Source organism: Xenopus laevis, chromosome 8L, assembly GCF_017654675.1.
Source record: "Xenopus laevis strain J_2021 chromosome 8L, Xenopus_laevis_v10.1, whole genome shotgun sequence".
Lineage (NCBI taxonomy): Eukaryota > Metazoa > Chordata > Amphibia > Anura > Pipidae > Xenopus > Xenopus laevis.
In genome coordinates, this window is record NC_054385.1 from 3,460,543 (window position 1) to 3,478,782 (window position 18,240).

The 18,240-nt window shown below is 42.0% G+C and overlaps 1 protein-coding gene across 2 annotated transcripts in view; it reads right to left on the reverse strand.

The window, feature by feature from the left end:
- Positions 1–16,622, reverse strand: part of sardh.L (sarcosine dehydrogenase L homeolog) — a 35,543-nt gene extending 18,921 nt beyond the window's left edge. Inside the window, exons 1-14 of one of the 2 annotated variants that reach the window (XM_018229460.2) lie at positions 16,451–16,622; positions 14,836–15,157; positions 10,992–11,170; positions 9,766–9,945; positions 9,543–9,666; positions 9,356–9,456; positions 8,536–8,640; positions 8,060–8,189; positions 6,279–6,365; positions 6,004–6,094; positions 4,145–4,286; positions 2,165–2,248; positions 1,970–2,083; positions 131–269 (exon numbers count right to left, since the gene is read on the reverse strand). In XM_018229460.2, coding sequence (XP_018084949.1) covers positions 131–269; positions 1,970–2,083; positions 2,165–2,248; positions 4,145–4,286; positions 6,004–6,094; positions 6,279–6,365; positions 8,060–8,189; positions 8,536–8,640; positions 9,356–9,456; positions 9,543–9,666; positions 9,766–9,945; positions 10,992–11,170; positions 14,836–15,157; positions 16,451–16,480 — 1,828 coding nt within the window. In that variant the 5' untranslated portion in view covers positions 16,481–16,622. Of the gene's footprint in view, positions 1–130; positions 270–1,969; positions 2,084–2,164; positions 2,249–4,144; positions 4,287–6,003; positions 6,095–6,278; positions 6,366–8,059; positions 8,190–8,535; positions 8,641–9,355; positions 9,457–9,542; positions 9,667–9,765; positions 9,946–10,991; positions 11,171–14,835; positions 15,158–16,391 lie in introns of both variants that reach the window. The other variant, XM_018229461.2, reaches the window with a different exon arrangement.
- Positions 16,623–18,240: the final 1,618 nt, after the last annotated feature.

The following is an 18,240-nucleotide window of genomic DNA, read 5'->3' on the forward strand; positions in this document are numbered from 1 at the left end:
AAATTATAGCCTTAGACTCTTAGATCCTAAAGAAATGGAAGCTCTTTCCCTCTCTTAAACAAATTGAATGTGACGCTTCTATTTTGAGAAGGAAGGGGGGAGTCATCTCACTGCTGTTTGTTCAGTTTACCAGGGGGCTTGTTGATATCCGCCGTAAACAGCCAATTAGCCGCTTTCTTGGCGTCCGGCCCGAGCAGGTAGAACTTTCCAAAGTAGGACATGTTGAAAACAGCCGCCTGGTTCCTGCACATAAGGCATTCTCTCCGGATCTGAAAGTGACAGCACATCAAACACAACAGATGAATATTGGCGAGAAGTGGAAGGGGGCAGTATATTGAGTTAGGGCGAAAGGGAAAGTATACCTGCTCATCCTTATCTCTGTGCCAGATGGGAAGGAAGGTTAAAAGGATGAGAATGGGGGAAATTAACTGTTACACCTCTCTCTCTCTCTATTGAGTGTTGAGATAAAAATAAGGCCATAAATAGATTTAGGGAACAGATGTTAAGCCGGGATAAACACAGCCTGTTACTGCACACAACGCAGCCAGCGCCAAACTTATTCCCGGGTCCCTTTCCACAATGTGTCGCAAAAAGATTTCCTTTTTTTTTTTTATTCCCCGGATGCCGGCTAATTATCTCAGAGATGTGGCTTTTTCGTGAAGAGGGCTTGTCATCTTGAACTGTGACAGGCTTTACCCTTCTCTGTTGCTTTTCCGACTCTGTAGCTGCAGGAACCGGCTTGGCAGACACACGGCTGTCACATCTATCAGAACGAAACGGCTTGTGCTGAGCTGTCAGTTAATCACAGCGCTCTAAATTTAAGGCAGGAGTCAGGAGGTGCATGTGCAAACCCTTTACACGCTGGAGCAGGGGGATCAACACACAGTTGTCTGTAATGGGGGAAAACGGGAGCGACTACCCCAGGCTGTGCAGATATTGCATCCTACAGTGATGGAACAGCAGAGTAAGATGGCGAAAGCAGGGCAAGATGGTGACAGTTATGCTTACCCCACCTATGGTCCTACATGGATATGCTCTTTAGGCGTCATCTCAAAGTTTGCCCTAGTCCAGTCTCCTAGAGCAACCAATCAGAAGTCAGAATTCATTATGCTAACTGCAATAGATCAATGTAAAATAAAGACTGATTGGTTGCTATGGGTTACAGGAACAGGCCTAGTCTAACTGAGGGCTATGGGAATGTTTGTGCCGCATACCACGGTATAAAGGCTCCAGTTGACAAGCTGAAAGAGTTAATGCAAAAAGTAGCAGACCAAATGTTTTCCAATCTGCTTTGCAAATACTTTACCCAGAGAAGAACTGGGAGCTTTAAAGGGAATAATTAGAAAATTCTATTTATAGAGGGACGGGAGGCAGAAAGGGACAGAACAAAACTGCACCCCAGCTGGTCACTTGGAAAAGGAAAGCACCAAAAATACACTGTGCCTTCTAAAACCATGGAAACAGGAGACTGCGTGTGTGTGTGTGTGTGTATATATATACATACACACACACACATATATATATATATATATATATATATATATATATACAGCAATCGGTGGAACATACAACCAAGAGTTCAAGAAAGCCTGGGTGCCAGTCCATATTAAACAGCAAATATATCATAGAATGACAGCACTCCAAGGAATTTTGTAACAAAACAAAAAAAAAATGAAATATTTTATTTAAATTATTTATTTAATCCAACATTTTAGTTCCATACTGGAACCTTGGTCAGCGAAAAGACAAAGGTTCCCTGACGAAGGTTCCCAGTACGGAACCGAAAGGTTGGATTAAATAAACCTTTTTTTTTTCATTATTTTTTGTTTTGTTGCAAAATTCCTTGGAGTGCTGTAATTCTATGATATCAACTGTGATTGATTAAAGAAAGATCAAGGCTACCGAACCTGCCCCCAACACAGTGTGACTTTTCTATGGATATCCTATAGGCATGCTTGCCCAAACCCACCACGTCGTGATGCGGCGGGAAGCTGAAGGTGTACTCTTTTTCCAGAAGTTGGGTGTATAGGTAATCTTGATGGGGTTCCAGGCCATAGGCACTGTAATAGTCGTAATCCAAAACCTGCAGTAGAATGGATAGGCTTGTTATTCCTGCCAAACACTAGATTGTACAGAAAGGAAAAGCACATTGGGTTGCACTCACCGGAGCAGGACCTTCGGGGTTAAACCATCCCGGCCTCTCCCAACCGTGCCTCTCCTGATATACACAGCCTTGATTCAGCAGCTCCTGCCAAAACACAAATATTGTTCCCAATATTTCATACCAAGGTAAAATGTATAAGTGGTTAACTGCCAGAACCTCGTTAAAGTGGTCTCATTAAGCCTGCTCACAAAGTAAACTATATTTTGGAGGCTTCTTGCGAAGACATGAAACCCCAGCTTCCACGAGCCATTTTATTTATTTTTAAATACGTTGATTTATTTAATGTGAAATACAGACCAACAACTCCCCCACTGGCTTTCGGCTTCTGCACTCATGCTAACGCAACGAGGGAAAATGTACGTTTATTTTTATGTTTTTTAATCTTGGTATAAAGGGAGTGAGTCATTAAAACAAGTACAAACATGTCAGTTATGAAAGCGAGAGTTTGGAGGCGTACTGAAGATGTTTAATTTAAACTGTAATGAAATCTTGCTGTTTAGTATTTATCCTCCTGTAATAAGGAGGAATAAAGCTGGCAGGTTAGTATAATGGAAATCAGCAGAAGGTAGCGGATAATGTCTTCAAGGGCAAGGCACCCTATTAATAAGCAATTGCGAAGGTTCAGCCAGTTTTGTCTATCTTCCTTGCCTTTAAAGGGTAACCAAAGCCCTCAAATATTAATAAGAGACAGCTTCTAAATGCTCCTGTTCTCCTACAATATTCACGGTTATGTCGTTTTGACATGGATGCCGAGAGCTGCACCCAGGAGCTACGGGGAGGGTTGAACATATAAATTATTCCATGTAAGCCTTAAACCCTTTATTGTCCTTGGACTTTTGTTGACTTTAAAAGTTATCTATACACTTCGTTCCTTGAGTAAACTGTGACCATGGAAACATATGAATGTGCCCTAAATCTAGATTCTGGGTACATCACTCAACCATTTATCTAGTCTTCTCAAATCAACTTTACATCTAGGTTTCTTAGTCAACTCCTGACTAAATACATTATCTAGTGTAGGTCAATTAGTAAGACCCTTAGACCACATTGGTCAGGACTGAACATAAGCTTGCAGATATAGAAAACAATTGCTGTATATCGTCTGCCTTGTTCCTGCACTGATCCATTCATCTAGGCCCTTCATTAAATTGTGTATTCTTTATCTAGGTCCTTCAGTAAACTAAGACCTCCTCTGAATTATCTATGTTGTATCTAAGTCCTACACTGAACCATTCATGTAAATTAAAAAAATTCCTTCACACAATCATCTATCTTGTTCCATCTATTGTCTTGTTCCTTCAATTAACTGTTCTAGCTTCAGTAACTAAGTTCTTCTCTGAACCCTCCACGTTGTTCCTTTATTAAACTGTAAATCACGTACTGGACCATTCATCTAGGTCCTTTATTTAACAGTGTATCTAAGTCCTACACTAAACTCTTCATCTAGGTCCTTCGGTAATCTAAGTCCTCCACTGAATCATCTACATTGTATCTAAGTTCTAGACTTAATCATTCATCTAGGTAAATAAAGTCCTCCACTGAAGCATCTATCTTGTTCCTTCAATGAACCATTCAGTTAGCTCCTTCAATAATTAAGATCTTCTCTGAATCTTCCACATTGCTCTTTTATTAAACTGTCTGTAAGGCCTGTACTGTACCTAGTCCTTTATTAAACAGTGTATCTACATTTTACACTGAACTCTTTGTCTAGGTCCTTCATTAAACTATCCAAGTCCTCCTTTGAGGCCTGCAATCCAGCTCATCTGAATCCTTCTAATTTCTTCACTAAATCATCCATCCTGGTCCTTGATTAAACTTTCTGTCTAAGAACTTTACTGAACCAATAATCTAGGTCCTTCAAGAAACAGTGTATTCCTGTCCTACACTGAACTCTTTATAGTTTGCTGTTCCCATAGCACTTGGCATTCGATTCTCTACAATAATGTCCAGTTGCTATCTAGAATACTTTGTATTTAGTACCTCATGCAGTGGGTCCTTTCTCATGTTCCTTCCTGCAAGAGGTTCATCGTAAGCAAAAACGACAGAGTAGTTTTTAGCATAGGATTCATGGCTCCTTTCCCGGATCCAGCGATTATGGTTGGTTAGTGATCGGTGGAATCTCCTGCATTGGGTGGAAATTGTAATAGTTCCATGTCTGCTATACCTTCAACAGCCTCAGAATCATACTTAACTAGAACTGGATATTAGTGATGTGCAGGCCAGGAGAACTCAAACCACACCCGCCCCTAACAAACAAAACCTTAACACGCAAAATGTTGCCACTGTAGAACCCACACCTGATGCATACCCGAGGCATCTCTCTCGTTACTTCTACGTGCTCCTCTGGTTACAAGACTTGGGGAGTAACATAGGAGTGTACTTCCCCAGCCTGACCAGCACCCAATCCTAACTCTCAATAATTGGCCAAATTTCAACCCTATCCTACCCAAGAGATGGTCAACCCACATACTGGGTTTACGTGGAAAGATATGTTGATTTAGCAAGGTCACCAAATGAGCAGATCTTCTCCCAATTTGGCCACCAACATGGCGGACCTAATCCAGAGGATACAATTGTGTGACCTGTGGGTGATATTTTTGCTTGATTTCAATATTTTTTATCTAACAACACAACAGACTGTCTTTGTTTAGGCATCAAAAAAATAGTGGCACACTGCTGAACGCAACAAAGACTCGGAATTCTGTCTCAACTATTTTTCCATGAACAGAAGGGAAATAATTGGTATGTCAAGCCAGATTAATCATTTTCATTTGCAATGTTTATGGTCCCACTGGGCATCCAATTCCTGAATTCTCTGCTCCCATTTTGGGAAGAGATGATATCCCCCAGAGATGGAGATTAGTCCTGGCTTCCCCTCCTCCTCTGCTGGATGCTTTCACCTCCGCTTGGGCATAATTATATAGCAATAGATTTAATCACAATGTTTTCTGTCCTGTGTGACAAGGGTTTTATATTGTCTTATACTGCCCGGCAGCCGCTGAGCAAAGGAACTGTAATTGTAATGATCATCAGGTGCAGGAGAAGAGGGAGGACCAAGTGAGTGGAGCTATCAGGCCAAAGAGTTGGGAGTAAGGGAATGATAATGAGCTGCTACTCTGCTGTAATTACATAAGAGCTGGCTCTTGTACATCAGTCAGAGATGTGCCACCAGGCGTTTACAGCCGAAGAGTTAACTGGGGTCTCAGCAAAATAACAGCTTGGTGTGAAATCCATTACAGCATCAGTAGCCAAGAAGGACGTTTCGGGGCTGCTCCCAAGACGCTTTCAACCAGCTGAGCCCCTGACATCTCCATCCATAATCTTGGCAGCAAGACACACTGCCTGCTTATGCTCTGGGTGGTAAGAAATGAGTAAAGGAGGGGAGGTGGGGAAGGGGATGAGAGAGGGGAGAGCAATACAGAATAACAGAGGGGGACACTGGTCTCTAAAATGTGAGTGTCCCATAGAATTGAGAAATTAAGAAAAACGCTGAGGCTGGACTAACTAAGGATGAAACTTATTATACAAAGAAATATTAATATGAAATAGTAAAGAAGATCGATGGTCCTTGCAATAAAATTAGCAGCTTCAAGCAGGCTGCAGAGCTTACACTTCAGCATCTCATTAATGGCACAGAATTGTAAGATGCCGGGGCCACTTGAATTTGCCAAGTGCGTTAAGGGTAGGTGGCGATACATGGAGCGCAGTGTTGAATTCATTCAATGGCACTTGGTGGGGGGCTCATGGCCAAATGGGTCTGGTGTGCTGTGATTATCTAAAGCGCCCTTGTTTTGCTATTTACACTATTATTACTGATCTACCCTGTTAAAGTCTCTCACCTAATGTCATAGCCGTACATATCTTTTTCGGGGCGCCCGTGTATAATCCAGTGAGCCAGTTCTTTCCCGCATCCACCTCCAAGCATCATACCTGCAGACACAGCAAACACAGACACAGTTACATATACATATCCCTGCCTAAGTTTGGCACTGTTGTAAACCTTTCGGGGGACCTATGGAACACACCCTAGATTGAACAAGGTTTAGGAATCCGGGATGCTGCAACGAGCACTTGTGTGTTATTATATGTGAATGTGGGGTTCATATGAACTTACCTGCACTGTTAAAGCCACAGCCCAGGAAGAAGCCCCGCACCTCGGGAGATTCCCCCAGGAGGGGTTTGTGGTCGGCAGTAAAAGATTCTGAAAAGACACAGCGATAAATAATATTACATGGGAATTCATTCATTCATTTTAAGGTCCAGTTTAGGAATTGCTCAGATTACTAAGAGGTGGGAGGGTTGGGGGGTCAGGAGGCTTAGGATGCAAGCCATCGCACCCTCAACATCTAATTATTCGTATAAATATATTCTAGATAGTTGCTGAATTTTGGGTTTAAATCCTTATTTTAGTGATTTTCCATGACTCACTCATTGCACCTTGCTGCCACCTAGAGATCACGCAGAACATTTTCTAACCTTACCAGCCTTTATGTCAACATTGTCAGAACTTTCAGAGACGTCAGGAAACCCAGTGTCATTAGAGGGATAATAATCTAGTCCTGGATTCTTTTTAGACCTAATTCCAGACTAAGGAACCATAGTCTTAAAGCAGAACTACCGCAAAGATAAAAATTTAATATAAGCTTCATCATACTGAAATAAGAAACTATCTAAATACAATCGATTTCACTATTCACTATTCCTCTCTCAGCATCTGTTTCTCTTCATTCTCTCTTCATGCAGCAGTTGTGTGTCATATATATACTGGATCTAACTGTCAATGAATATATGACAACTCCTGAATGAAGAGAAACAGATGCTGAGAGAGGAATAGTGAAGATAAACTTGATTATTTCAGGAACAGTACAGAATTTTTAATTGATTCTGTTTAGAAAGTTGTGTTTCAGTATGCTGAAGCTTATATTAAATTTTCATTTTTGTAATAGTTCCCCATTAAAATTCCCAGAGTGGGTCATTATGAAATTGATGGCATGGGGTCAGTTGATGCCTCTGAACTTTAGATAGGTGACAGCCATTATCAGTATGAGAACAAGGTTTCTAATGCCCTCCTGTGTTTGAGGAAAGTATTGCAACTGGAGGCCGTAAGGGCATAGGTAAAATATTAGGAATACACAGAATCCGCTATTTTGGATTCAGCCGAACCCCCGAATCCTTTGCGAAAAAGATTCGGGCGAATACTGATCCAAATCCGAATTAAGAGGAAAACATTTTTACTTCCTTGTTTTGTGACAAAAAGTCACACGATTTCCCTCCCTGACCCAAATTTGCATATGCAAATTAGGATTCAGATTCGATTCAGCCAGGCAGAAGGATTCGGCCAAATCCGAATCCTGCTGAAAAAGGCAGAATCCTGGCCGAATCCCGAACCGAATACTGGATTCGGTGCATCCCTATAAAATATTCATGAGCCTAGAGCTCAATGTTGGGGTGAGCGATGCAGTGGTTTAGACAGGGAGGGAAAACAAGCAGAGGGAAGGTTGTAGCACTGGGTCAAGTAGTATTGCCTTGGCTGTCCCTTCCACTTTCTCGTGTGCCTCAGCAGAGCAGGAAGTGTAAAGTCCAAGGCAATATGCCTTCCCCCAGTGAGCGGGAAAACAGCATATACCAGATGTGTGTTTTAAATTGGAAAAAAGATCTAAATAGTCGCACTCTGTATTTTAAATCCCATAGCATTAAATTGTATTAGTTACTAAACTCCCAAATCTTTTGAAAATTGATGAATACCCAAAATGTAATCAAAGCAAAATCTATAGTGATATATGAATTCATATATCACTTATGTATATATCAGATGTGTATATTGCACAGGTTGGTTGCACCCATAAACCAGATGCAGGCAATGGTGTTATCCCGTGTTTTTGGTTCAAAGGTTACCTGGGCCACACACAGTGGATTTGATGCCAGTTTTCTCGAGGGCTGGGACTCTGTTGATGGCCCCTTGGATGTGCTGAATGAAAACATCCCAATCCAGATCAAAGAGCCCAAATGCAAACTTATCCGAGACCTTTAACAAGGGAAGATAGACCTGAGTTAAGACTGTGTATAAATGAATCGGTGAAGGCACAGCATGTATACATATGAGGAACATCCTATAACAACCTGAATTCTTCCTAGAAATGCATTTGAATACAGTCCCATAGTAAGCAACACATGCTCCTAATTAGCCATTCAATGTGTTGATTTAATACGTGTCTATTTTTAAAGGGAAGGGAACACAAACCCGGGGGTATTCAGGTTTAATAACAATTCAGCTGCAGATGAGCAGCCCATCCTCCTGGAAACCGGGAGTCAAAAGTGTTCTGTTGTACAGCTCCCATTCCCATCCCTCTGACAGCAAATCACTGCCTCACCTTCTCCCAGAATATCGGATTTGACTCATATCCTCCCACTGATAACGCATCACCTTGGAGACGCAGATACACAGAGGCATCGTGGTCCCGAACATTTGGCATGTTCTAAAAATAAACAGCACAAAAAAAAAAAAGAAAGAAATAAATAAAGAAAAATGAAATTGAAATCAGCAGCAGAATTCAGAGCAAGCTTGTACATAACAATAACATGGGTGCATGCATATGGTGGTTCTTTCTCAGGTTAAGGAGAGGTAAAGTTTCTCATTTATCTTATGTAGAACTACTGCAGCCTGTTAACTGTCTAAGTATGATGGGAGATGTCGTTTTTCAAAAGCAAAGCACAAAGTACCATGTGCATAGTACCCATAATGTAGTGTACAGGCCTACATGTTCCTCATCAATACAACACAACCTGTGTTTGGCAGCACTGTATTCATGAGGGGTGGGCGGCTGTGGGTGGCATTTAGGTGTTCCATTGAACACAGAGATCGAATGCGCAAGCTGGGGGTAATAAAGGAGTCAATAGATCCTAACCGGTGCAGATTTGCCCTTCTCTGTGCTTTTGCACCAATGAGACTGCCAAATGAGCCCTGCAAAGATTGCTGAAGGTCTAGTTACTCATAGCATCCAATCATCAGGTGGCATTTACTGCAGTATAAAAGCAACTCCACAGCAACCAATCAGCAGTTGGATATGATATTTCAATGGCAGTAATGACTGATGAAAGCAAAACTTTAATTGGTCGGTTTTTGGTTGCTGTTCCAGAGATCCCCCTCCCAACAACAACCTGATAGGTTTGTAAAATATGCATGAATCAGACCTGAATGCCCTCGATCCTCTCAGTGACCACGTAAGCATGGTGCATGGCTATCAGGGGGACGTTGACACCAGCCATTCGGCCAAGTTTCTGAGCCCAGGCACCTAAAGACATTGACATGGTTGTAAGAAAGGTTTGATCCATTACCAACAGATTAATACCTATAAGCACTGTTACTTTGCCTACTCACCTGCACAGTTTACTACGCAAGGGGTCTCCACAGTGCCATGTTCAGTTTCTACTCCCACCACCCGCCTGACTCCCAGGTCATCAGTTCTCACTTGAATGCCAGTCACTGGGCAGTTCTCAATAACCTGCAGGGGGCAGAATGGAGCATACACTGTCATGAACACCATGCATTAGAAAATATACACCCCATAATAAAGTATCTTTAACTGTAGGCCCTCACTTGCCTGTGCCCCCCGAGCAGTAGCGGCTCTTGCCAAGGTGGTGCATGTTCCAGCGGGATCCATGGTTCCATCTTTCGGGACGTACAACGTGCCATAGAGATCGTCCACGTTCATGAGTGGATACAAGTCCTTGGTTTGTGCAGGAGACAAGACGTACGACTCCACGCCATAAACCTTTCCCAGCTGGGAGACAAGGAGAGGATTACTCAGACTGTTTAAGGGATCCCCAAAGCAAGACGATACATCTAAAAGTTATCTGTGTCGGGAAAGAGCGAAACTAAATAGCTCAGCTTTAGGAGAGGTATAAATATGATTAATACAGTGTATAGCAGTGGAGAGACTTGCTGCCGCATTACAGGTGCAGAGGAAGCCGTGCAGCGACAGGAAACATTGGTGGGAAGATATAAAATAACCAAATTGTCTTCAATTCTTGGCTATGAGGTTGTTCTTACACCTGCACACATACCCTTCTTAAAGGAGAACTAAAGCCTAACTAAAGAAGTAGCTAGAATGTTGTACATGAGGTTTTGTGCTTCTTTACCAGCCCAAGGCAACCACAGCCCATTAGCAGTAAAGATCTGTGTCTCCAAAGATGCCCCAGTAGCTCCCCATCTTCTTTTCTGCTGATTCACTGCACATGCTCTGTGCTGCTGTCACTTACTGAGCTTAGGGAGCCACTCACAATATACAGTACACATAGAATAGAAATGTCACAATATAAGACTGATTAGTAATTAATACAGATGATTACTACATGGCAGCACAGAAACCAGTGCAATTAGCATCAGAATTGAATAATCAGCAAACCTGTAGCATCAGCTTATATTACAGGGAAGCTCATTTTCTGCTGGATAATTAGTGACGAGCCCTAAGCTTAGCTTCTCAACAGCCAATCAGAGCCCACTGAGCATGTGAGTGTCACAGACACTTTCCAAGATGGTGACCCCCTGTGACAAGTTTGAAGTCCTGGATCATTGCTGCTACTGACAAGCTAAAACTTGAGGCTGGTGCAATAAGTTCACTATATAAAATATGCAATTTTTAGCCATATTCATGTTTAGAGTTTAATTCTCCTTTAAAGGCCTAGTGCCCAGGTGTGAGTGGTGGAAAGGTGTCCCTTTGCCTGGGTGGTTCTACATGAAGGCAAAACTATGAAGCAGAAGCCAGCAAGTAAGTGTAAGTGGTACATAAAGACAATAAAAAACTGTAGAAAGCAGCTTTATCCTTACAGACATCAGCCTCTTGTACTCATCCAAACGCTGCTTGTTGGAGGCAATGAAGAGCCCCCCATTCTCTATCCATCCTGTATGGAGGCCGGTCTCCTGCTCCAGGTCACTGCTAACCACGTTCCGAGTGTGAGCCAGGAGTTCCACCTCCACGTCACTGGGCCGCAGCTGCCACAGGAGACCTGACGGAAGGCACAAGCTGAAATGAAGACTTTGGGCAGGCCAGAAGGATCTTACAGCCTTGGGTTGGAGCAGAGTTTGGAGGAGATGAGACCCAGGAGTTGCCTGTTCATTCTGCCCCTCTAGCAGGCAATGTGCACCAATTGGTGACTAAAGCCTGGAGCCCCCACATTCTCCGACTGCTGTCTCTTCCTGTTATGCATGCACTAAGAACAGAATTTGTGTACATATATATATATATATATATATATATATATATATATATATATATATATATATATATATAGTGAATAAAGTACCCCCTCTTGTAAAATATAAGGATATTATAAGTTACCGAGGAGTTTCATGACCATATAAAAACACGAGGCCGAAGGCCGAGTGTTTTTATACAGGTCATGGAACTCCGAGGTAACTTATAATATCCTCATATTTTACAAATGGGGGTACTTTATTAATTATAATACACAAATTTTAGTGAGTCATGTGACAGAAATTACATCACTACTCACCGTTTATAACTGATGACATCAGAACTCACCGTTTATAAGGATATAATTTACAGGATATTCATGGCTTTTGTGTATTATATATATATATATATATATATAATGCCATTTTTTGTACTTTGAGAAAGGCCTTTGGGTAGGCCGAAACGTGGCTTAAGTTGTAAGCTGAAACTTGAAATAAACAGATTTTTTTCTTTCACTATAGAAGACCTATTTTGCTGTATTTGATATATATATATATATATATATATATATATATATATATATATATATATATATATATATATATCTCAAATGGAGGATCAGCACACACTGTAGTTGAAGTAAAAAAGTGATTTATTTTCATATAATGTTACATGTTAATACGACGTTTCAACCCTCCTTGGGACTTTTCTCAAGGATATGATATCCTTCCCAAGGAGGGACCGAAACCTTGAGGTACCGAAACGCGTCGATGTTTATATCATTCAGTAAAAGACTTCTAACAACCTTTATGCCGTGAGTGCTTCCTTTTATTTTTGGACTTTATATTGAATTGGGTTAGCACCCGGCGAAATGATCAAATGGCGGAGATGAGTGCCGGCAACCAATGGCTTTATATATATATATATATATATATATATATATATATATATATATATATATATATATATATATATATATATATATATATATATATATATATATATATATATATATATATATATATATAATCAAATGTTTGGACTCTGAGCCAGTCTTCTGTTGATAAGGGTGCAGGGTCAAAGCATTATGTACAGCTCAAAAGGACCCGCACTCCAAAATTAGTGAACCATCAATATTTATTTTTCAAACTTGTGCATCCAACGTGTTGGACATAGGGTGCCCAGGAAAAAAGACAGTGTTATTGCCTGTAAATGAACACACCCCTGTTGCTATGTCCCTGATTTGCCCAGTTATACCCTCACCATCACAGGGGGGCAGGAAGGACTCCCCCCTGGGGCCCAGACAAAGCAGGTGGCCTAGATTTTCACAAAGGGGATGGGGATTCCAGTCAAAGAGTCAAGGTTTGGGAAGATTAGGGGGGGTTGGTGGCTTTTTGTGGTCCCACTATTTCCTACAGCAACCCTGCTCCCAAATGTCCCCCTAACTGACCTTCTCTGTTCCCAACACAGATCTATAAAGGTTATCGGAGCCAGTTAATATTCAGGCAATCGGTCTAAGAATCGTATGAAAATGTAACAACTTCCCCTTTAAAAACTTTCTTGCCTCTGGAAACACGTTCCCGCTATACTAAGCCCATTATTATTTGATGTTACAGCTGCACTCTGTCACTGTGGGAGAAGGACTAAATAGCAGGCAAGCACCGGAGAGCAATAATACTGTTATTAACGCTGTGGATCAGGAGGAACTGGGGGTCCATTGGGGAGGGGGGTTCATTTAGACACATTTCCACCTGATTATTACACTGTTCCTGCTCTTTTCAATTCCCTGAACCGTAAGCCATTTCTCTCCGCTTTCCATTTGAATAGAGGTAATGATGCTACAATAGCACCGAGTGCGTAATTCGGGTTATTGTGTGGGCGTCATGGCAACTGCACAAATTTAATAACCCAGTGTTCAATAAACAATATCGCAAGTTCTTGTCGTATATAGATGTAAGAGCTGAGCCCCCGTCTCCTGCACGAGGGTCATTTGTTCTGCCCTGGGAAATTATATGTTCTGATTGCAGAAGCGAATAATATATATTGCCGACCCGTTCCTTTATATGCATGCCAAAAGCCAGAGAGGGGTGTCAGCCACTGCAGAAACTCTTCCAATAGAACTGTCACTCAATTGTATGTTTCACTTTTTGGTGCCACCCAGTGGTGTAACAACAAATTACTGGGCCCCACAACTTAATCATTATAGGGCCATGTAATGCATAGTGCAGAAATTGAATATAAGGAATAAGAAGTCACTGAGGGGTTGTTCTGTGACCATATAAAGGCACAAGTCTACAGGCTGAGATATACAGGGAACTCTGAGTATCACTCATGTATTATAAGGGATAATGTACCCCCTACTGTAAATGATAAGGATATTAGAAGTCACTGAGGGGTTGTTCTGTGACCATATAAAGGCACAAGGCTGCAGGCTGAGATATACAGGGAACTCTGAGTATCACTCATGTATTATAAGGGATAATGTACCCCCTACTGTAAATGATAAGGATATTAGAAGTCACTGAGGGGTTGTTCTGTGACCATATAAAGGCACAAGTCTACAGGCTGAAATATACAGGGAACTCTGAGTATCACTCATGTATTATAAGGGATAATGTACCCCCTACTGTAAATGATAAGGATATTAGAAGTCACTGAGGGGTTGTTCTGCGACCATATAAAGACACAAGGCTGCAGGCTGAGTTATACAGGGAACTCTGAGTATCACTCATGTATTATAAGGGCTAATGTACCCCCTACTGTAAATGATAAGGATATTAGAAGTCACTGAGGGGTTGTTCTGCGACCATATAAAGACACAAGGCTGCAGGCTGAGTTATACAGGGAACTCTGAGTATCACTCATGTATTATAAGGGATAATGTACCCCCTACTGTAAATGATAAGGATATTAGAAGTCACTGAGGGGTTGTTCTGTGACCATATAAAGACACAAGGCTGCAGGCTGAGTTATACAGGGAACTCTGAGTATCACTCATGTATTATAAGGGATAATGTACCCCCTACTGTAAATGATAAGGATATTAGAAGTCACTGAGGGGTTGTTCTGTGACCATATAAAGGCACAAGGCTGCAGGCTGAGTTATACAGGAAACTCTGAGTATCACTCATGTATTATAAGGGATAATGTACCCCCTACTGTAAATGATAAGGATATTAGAAGTCACCGAGGGGTTGTTCTGTGACCATATAAAGTACATAATTCATTATATTCTGTCTGACTGTGGCCAGTGATAGTACATGTATATCATGTTATACAGGGAACTCTGAGTATCACTCATGTATTATAAGGGATAATGAACCCCCTACTGTAAATGATAAGGATATTAGGGGGTTCTGTGTCCATAAGGCACAAGGCTGTGACACAAATGATATCACTAAGAACAGATTATAAATAATGACATTGTTAAACATCATTTATAGGGATATGTGTGCATTATATAGAATGGCATCTTACCTGCTGTGTGCCACGTGGTCCCAGAAGTAAGCCGATCTCTTTCTAATAACACCACATTGGTCAGCCCCATCTTAGCTAAATGATATGTGGTCTGGCACCCCAAGCTGCCCCCACCAATCACAACCACATCTGCTGAACGAGGGAGGGGCTTGGTTGGCCCCTTGGCAGCAGGACACTCCTTCTTTAGTGTTGTGGTATAGGGGACGCTCTTTTCAGAGGTTTGCCCGGCAACACTGCTGAAACTACGGATGCTGCTTTTAGCCACTGCAGTCCTGAGACTGGTAGCCCGCCATATCGCTTGACGGAGGTACTTCATGGCCACCTGAAACGACAACAACATCACATTCAGCAAAGTGGTTTATTTTGATCAGTGTCCAGAAGTAAAATAATTATATGGCTTGTTAACCAATCACATTTGCCTTGTGGGAACAGAGCATCTGGCACCTGACATATTAGCCTGTTCTGCATAGATGCCTTTATATTATTCAAGGATTTTGGACTCACAGAACCATCTGCACCCAGATATTCAGCTTGAGCTCAGCTGCACCCCAGTGCCCCTCATTATTCATATGAGGGGCAACCCCAGCCTCCATGCACCCTATTTTTATTACAGGGGTTGTTCACACTTAAATTAACTGTATGATGTAGAGAGGGATATTCTGAGACAATTTGCAATTGGTTTTCATTTCATAGCTTTTTATTCAGCAGCTCTCCAGTTTGCAATTTCAGCCAATTGGTTGCTGGGGTCCAACTTACCCTAGCAACCATCCCTTGATTTGAATTAGAGACTGGAATATGAATAGGAGATGCCTGAAGAGAAAGATGATTAATAAAAAGTAACAATAACAATACAATTGTTTAGTAGATTTCAGTGACCCCCATTTGAAAGCCGGAAAGATTCAGAACAAAAAGGCAATTAATTTAATGGAGGCCAATTGAACAGTCGCTTAGAATTAGCAATGTTCCTGTTGCCGTTATCCAGTCCTTGTTTTCTATTTGCTATTGGAGCCTCGTGAAAAGGAGGAACCAGTCTCTGCATAACAATGAGACTTGGGTCTGGGGCTGTGCCAGATTTAATTTCCAAGGAGGTGAGTCCAACCACTCCCCCCACACACCTCCAAACGCTCATACACACGTCATTATAATATAGGGGTGTAAAGTGACCACAGCCTGGCTCAATATGCCTCTCCGCTGTGCAGTGAGGATCTTCAGCTAGACAGTCCTCAGCTGTTGCTGCACTACAGCTCCCAGCATGCAACAAACGATGGTTGCTAAAGCATTTTGGGAGTTGTAGTGTAACTACAGCTGCAGACTCATGTGTATTGTCTTATGCTTGGTCACAAGCATCTAAAACATTGCAAAAAAGAGCTGCAATAGATATCAAGCTTTGGGCACATATGCATTATTATTATTATTATTGCATTGCTATAATACACATTACCAGTGCAGAACTATTGTCCCTTTAAGACCATCCCTGGCCCTGAACAGATACCCCAAAATCTTCTGCCCCCCTAAAGTCCATCCTCTTCTCTCTCCCCAATCCCGTGGAATCTTACTTGTAGCCCAGGCTCTTCTTTGAAGCTGCAACTTTTTTGGAAAGTGACTCAGAACTCACCACGAGGCAAAGTTCTCTGCTTGTCCTCATTAATGATCTGCAGATACTTGCCCTGACCGGGTTCCCATACAGTGGTAGTTGGCAGCAGCTGCCAGCTTGGAACCTGAGGGGCAATGCTGTTACCAAACGCACTGGTGTTTACAGCTAAGCTTACGTGGGCTGGTGCGTGGCTGCTACCCCTATAGGGTTAAATGGTAATGCTCCTCCCCTGAACCCTCCCCTTCAGTGAAAGTCAATAGTGTTGAGTTCATTGGAGTGTAAGTGCTGACTCAGTCACTAGCAAGCACCACGCTGCGTCTCCCAAATATAGATTACTATAGGCACCAACCTACCCATCAGCCTCAGGGGCCATTCCTCAGCCAGGGCTATTTTGTTCAGAAGACTGAAAAGAAAACAGAGATGCACACGGGACTGAGATTATGGGGGTTCCAGTGGGGCCATGAGAGGGTGGGATATGTATAACATAGCAGAACAACTTGCACTTGGACAAGGTGGCATCATAAGGACATTATGCAGGCCTGGACTGGCAATCTGTGGGTTCTGGCAAATGCCAGAGGGGCTCCCATACAATGCCATAGAAAATAACTATTATGTGGGCTGTTTGGAGCTGATTGGGCCTCTCTATACTTGGAATGCCAGGCCTTTTTTTGACTCCCAGTCCAGACCTTGCATTATGGGACAGTTGCACAACTTCTAGCGCTGGCTGACAACCAAAGCCCCCTCCCAACCCTTCAGTCATGGGGAATATGAATTATTTGCAGTATTTACAAATACATTGAGGCTACCAGAACACATGGCAGGGGAAATACAGGGCCAATTCTATGTATAATACCCCAGAACACACAGCAGATAAATACAGGGCCAATTCCATGTATAATACCCCAGAACTCACAGCAGATAAATACAGTGCCAATTCCATGTATAATACCCCAGAACACACAGAAGATAAATACAGGGCCAATTCCATGTATAATACCCCAGAACACACAACAGGATAAATACAGGGCCAATTCCATGTATGATACCCCAGAACACACAGCAGATAAATACAGGGCCAATTCCATGTATGATACCCCAGAACACACAGCAGATAAATACAGGGCCAATTCCATGAATAATACCCCAGAACACACAGCAGATAAATACAGTGCTAATTCCATCTATAATACCCCAGAACACACAGCAGATAAATACAGTGCCAATTCCATGTATAATACCCCAGAACACACAGCAGATAAATACAGTGCCAATTCCATGTATAATACCCCAGAACCCACAGCAGGAAAAAAACAGTGCCAATTCCATGTATAATACCCCAGAACACACAGCAGGATAAATACAGTGCCAATTCCATGTATAATACCCCAGAACACACAGCAGATAAATACAGTGCCAATTCCATGTATAATACCCCAGAACACACAGCAGATAAATACAGTGCCAGTTCCATGTATAATACCCCAGAACACACAGCAGATAAATACAGTGCCAATTCCATGTATAATATCCCAGAACACACAGCAGATAAATACAGGGCCAATTCCATGTATAATACCCCAGAACACACAGCAGGATAAATACAGGGCCAATTCCATGTATAATACCCCAGAACACACAGCAGGATAAATACAGGGCCAATTCCATGTATAATACCCCAGAACACACAGCAGATAAATACAGTGCCAATTCCATGTATAATACCCCAGAACACACAGCAGATAAATACAGTGCCAATTCCATGTATAATACCCAGAACACACAGCAGGATAAATACAGTGTCAATGCCATGT